Source organism: Gadus morhua, chromosome 19 (assembly GCF_902167405.1).
Source record: "Gadus morhua chromosome 19, gadMor3.0, whole genome shotgun sequence".
Taxonomy (NCBI): Eukaryota; Metazoa; Chordata; class Actinopteri; order Gadiformes; family Gadidae; genus Gadus; species Gadus morhua.
This window is the reverse complement of record NC_044066.1, coordinates 1,342,501-1,347,500: the sequence shown is the minus strand read 5'-3', so window position 1 is coordinate 1,347,500 and position 5,000 is coordinate 1,342,501. Positions and strand designations below refer to the sequence as shown.

Here is a 5,000-nt window from a genome sequence, read left to right as displayed (position 1 = left end):
ATATAACATGTAAACCCTCTCTCGGTATGCTGCAGTCTATATCAAGTTAACCCTCTCTACCCCTCCTGCAGTATATAACATATTAACCCTCTCTCCACATGCTGCAGTATATACAATGTTAACTCTCTTTCCCCCTCCTGTGGTATATAACATGTTAACCCTTTCACCACGTCTTGTGGTATATAAGATGTTAACACTCTCTCTGCATGTTGCAGTATATTACATGTTACCCATCTCTCTTTACACACTGCAGTCTATATCATGTTAAACCTCTCTCCCCTCCTGCAGTACAGAACATGTTAACCCTCTCTCCATGTGCTGCAGTATATAAAATGTTAACCCTCACTCCACACACTGTAGTATATAACCTGTTAACCCTCTCTCCACATGTTGCAGTATATAACATGTTAACCCTCTTTCCACACACTGCACTATATCAAATGTTAACCCTCTCTCCACACTGCACTATATATCATGTTAACCCTCTCTCCACGTCTTGCAGTATATATCATGTTAATCCTCTCCCACCTTCTGCAGTACATAACATGTTAACTCTCTCTCCCCTCCTGCATTCTTGAACATGTTAGCCCTCTCTCCCCCTCCTGCAGTACATACCATGTTAACCCTCTCTCCCCCTCATGCAGTATGTAACATGTTAATCAGATCCAGGTTAGGGTGTTATGCTTCCAGCTAAATGGCACTGGGTTTGATTTCCGCAGCCCAACCTGTAGATATTCTTATATGTCCTGATTCCTACCTGTTCTTATTGATATGTATTTTAAATCTCTGTAATTCACTTTTTATAACAGTATCTGCTATATAACTAAATGGTAACAGTAACAGGAGGATGTAGACGCCGAGATGGCAGCTGTCTGCTGTCTAATCCCTCTCCCAGTTCTCCAGTAGCTCAGCCCTCCCAGACCAGGGTCAACTGGTTTAACACATGGAGCATGGGGGGAGTCACTCAGGGTAAGTGCTGCTGAGCACCCTGGCTCAGTAGGACCTGAGGAATAGAACAGGTTCCTGTGAGAGCCTTTTGCTTACTGTATTTAACATTAAGATGTTTTCATCCCAAGTAATCCAGTGCTAGCAATTAGAACAATGTTACCAAAACAGTAGTCTAGCTGTAGCTAGTCCCTATGTTCCCCGGGTCCTATGTTCCCCCCTCGGGGAACATAGGACCCTTAGGACCCTTTTTTTTTTTTAAGTCCTATGTTCCCTGTTTTTCCCATAAAAGGGTCCTATGTTCCCCTGTAGCAATACATACAGGGGAGCATAGGACCCTTTTTCTGAAAAAGGGTCCTATGCTCCCCACTGTTGCGGGGTATGTTCCCCGCAATCTATCAATCTTTAAAAATATTTAAACTTTGACACGACATTCGCGTGATGACAGCCAATCAGCGTTCAACAGCGTGGCCACCGATTGACATGTGTTACGTAACAGCCAATCAGCGTTCAACCGGCCAACTCAGTGCAGTGCAGTCCGGGATGAACCTTAGCATGGAGGAGAAAGTGATTGTTGCCGTTTGCGACTCCCGGAGCTCTATATATAATAGTATATAATATAATATAATTGTATATATATATATCACGGCCAAAAGCTGTGTGCGCCTCCTGATTGCCGTAGCGCGGGGAGCTCTCGTAGGGATTTGGCTTCTCGGGCTTTGTTTACCGGCGTTGCTATGGTTACCGGTCTTGTGTTTTCCAACGGTTTATTAGCGGTGGTATCTAATAAATCGCTGTCTAATCAATAGGCCTACTTCATTCTCTGCCTCTTCCGTGGTCATTAAAATATTATGAATAGACTGCGTCGGGCTCTCCGAAGTCTCTCCCTCTTCCACAAAAGGTAAAGACATGCAATGGTGGTTATCTCGGCCGGAATTTGGCAGTAATGGTGGAAAAAGTAACAGACCGGGGAACATAGGACCCTTTTTTTTAAAAAGGGTCCTATGTTTCCCTGGTCCTATGTTCCCCTCTCGGGGAACAAAGGACCCCTTTTTTGAAAAAGGGTCCTATGTTCCCCGGTCACATACATATCGGGGAACATAGGACCCTTTTTGGGAAAAAGCGGGGAACATAGGACCCTTTTAAAAAAAAAAGGGACCTGGGGAACATAGGACCGGGGAACATAGGACTCGGGGAACATAGACACGCTCCCCCAGTATAGTACCATTGCCATGACAAAAGCCTAGCTACTGCTAGATGGCAGCCCTGTAGCCCAGAGCATGAATTAAACTGTTACTATTTCGAAACAGCACTTGTTAGCATAGCGATGTTTCTAGGATATTGTATCAGGAGTAACCTGGCTAGCCCAACCAGTTGCGATAACAGTAGTTCTTTCGCAAGATTAGCTGGTAGTGATAGTAGCAATAGCCTTGCTAGCATAGCAAATAGGCATATAAGCAGGTGCGTAACTAGCCTACTCAGTAGTAATATCAGCAATAGCCTAGCTAGCATAGCCAGCAGGGATAGAGGCAGTTGTCTAACTAGCCTAGTCAGTAGCGATAGCAGCAGTAGCCTATTCAGTAGCGATAGCAGCAGTAGCCTAGCTTACCTTGCCATTAGCAATAGCAGGCAGTAGCGCAATCAACAGTAGCCTGCTGAGCGGTGGATGAGGTGACAGAGGAAGCTCTGCAGGTCGACACAAAGAGCTGATAAATATTGATGAAGTCAGACACTTACAGCGATACCGGCCAGTCCCCATAAGAATGAAATATTGATTACACTCTCAGACTGAATCGGTTCACACACTCACATAAACATATACACACACACAGATACACCTACACACCTCCAACACAGACACACACACACACACAAATGCACACACAAACACACGCACACACACAGAAACCCTAAAACAAGCCAGGTAAACATGGGAAATGTGTATATGAGAAAGATGACCAGCCTGTCTAATGAGTTTGTAGTCCCTAAGTTCAGTGAGCAGTAGGTCTAATGTATTTATTTATCTACTGCTTGTCTCACAGCTAGGTTGTGAGTTCTGCTGCACCATAATGTCCCAGTATTGAGCCTGTAATAGAAACCACTCGGTATTTAACTGCTGAGGCCAAGCCATTACTGCCTGCCTTATGATTGTGTGTGTGTGTGTGTGTGTGTGTGTGTGTGTGTGTGTGTGTGTGTGTGTGTGTGTGTGTGTGTGTGTGTGTGTGTGTGTGTGTGTGTGTGTGTGTGTGTGTGTGTGTGTGCGTGCGTGCGTGCGTGCGTGTGTGTGTTTATGATTGTATGGACTGCTCTCCCTTGTTGGATATCAACCAAAACACACACAAACACACGCACACACACACAGCTGAGATGATGCAGACTGTACTGCCGGAGCCAGCAGACTCAGATGGTTTACCTCTGTTTGACACACAGCTTTAATGTGTTGCTAAACTGTTGACACCTCCACTACTATGAACCAAAGCCCTGCATAGATCAACACAGATAACATCACACTGTGGAACGTCCTATGGGGGCCTCCGGGTGCCAAACAGAAGTAAACCCATATTACCACGTCCGCATCTGAATGCACAGAAACCCCTTTTGTCTGAATAACCAGACCAATGCACCAACCTAATCGTTATTTCCATGAATAACCGGACCAACCTTTCTAGGGGTTCATCAAAACCCACACAATTCATTTGTCTGCAAGTTTTAGTGAGAGAGTGTGCGGGCGAGTGTGAGAGAGAGACAGCAAGAGAGTGAATGAGAGAGAGAGAGCAAGTGAGTGAATGAGAGACTTCAGTCAGATCATGTGAGCATGGATGCCATGGTTCAACGTGGCTGAAATAGTTGCTACATCGGCTGTTACCCCACCTATGTGTGTGTATGTGTGTGTGTGTGTGTGTGTGTGTGTGTGTGTGTGTGTGCGTGTGTGCGTGTGTGTGTGTGAGTGTGGTATGCTGTGTGGTTCCTTGCTGGCGTCAAATGTTGTCCAAGGCTAGGGCTCTCTGGTCTGTACATCTGAACCAGTATCAGCAAGACCAACAACCAGGACCCCCAGACCCCAGACCTTGAGACCCCAGACCTCCAGACCCAGATCTCAAGAACCCAGACGCCCAGACCTAAGACCCAAGAGCCCCAGATCCACGACCCCCAGACCAGACCTGGTGCGTGGCTCTGGGAAAACCACCAACACTACATGACTCAAGACCTTCTTACACACATCTGGAAAGAAAACATCTGACTTCCCACCAACTTTCAATTCAATTCAATTAAATTATATTTGTATAGCCCTTATCACCATTACAGTCTCAAAGGGCTTAACAGGCCAAATATTTATGACACTCCAGTCTCCATCCCCCAACCTCCACACACGCAACCGGGAACACAACACAGAGAGAGACAGAGAGAGAGAGAGAGAGAGAGAGAGAGAGAGAGAGAGAGAGAGAGAGAGAGAGAGAGAGAGAGAGAGAGAGAGAGAGAGAGAGAGAGAGAGAGAGAGAGAGAGAGACATTTCTGTTGACAAGACAGACAAGATAGACAGACCGATAGATAAACAGCCGGGTAAACAAGTGAGTGAACAAACAGGCTGAACTAAACTTACAATTGGATAACCAACAGACCAAACGGTTTGAGATGAAAAGCCATGGAAAGTAGAAGAATAAGAAGTAGGGACTTCCACTTACCGCCAAGGCTTGGAGCCTCTCCTTGTGGAGCTTGTTATCCATGGAGGACATTCTGGAGGAGAAGAGGAGAGCAGGAGGTGAGGAGGATAGGAGAGGGGGGGGGAGACAGATCAGCACCTCAACACAGCAGCAGAAGGAAAGGGGGAGATATAGAAAGTGAGAGGAGGGAGAAGGAAGAGGGAGTGGGAGAAGAAAGGGTAGAAGCAAGGGGTCTATCCAGATCAGGTCTTCCTTCCCAGTAATCCAAGCGGAGAGAAAGAGGTAAAGAAAGAGAGAGAGAGAGAGAGAGAGAGAGGGGGGGAGGAGGGAGAGCTAGAGAGAGACGCACAGTAGCAGGAGACACAGCGCGGGAATCCAGAAGGAAATAGTCTT

The 5,000-nt window shown here is 46.2% G+C and overlaps 1 protein-coding gene across 3 annotated transcripts in view; it reads right to left on the bottom strand.

Annotated features, from left to right (window-relative positions):
* The window catches only part of palm2akap2 (PALM2 and AKAP2 fusion), a 131,379-nt gene that overhangs the window by 117,062 nt on the left and 9,317 nt on the right, over positions 1-5,000 (bottom strand). For 2 of the 3 annotated variants that reach the window (XM_030341645.1, XM_030341646.1), the window contains exon 2: positions 4,629-4,680. In XM_030341645.1, coding sequence (XP_030197505.1) covers positions 4,629-4,680 — 52 coding nt within the window. Of the gene's footprint in view, positions 1-4,628; positions 4,681-4,956 lie in introns of all 3 variants that reach the window. The other variant, XM_030341647.1, reaches the window with a different exon arrangement.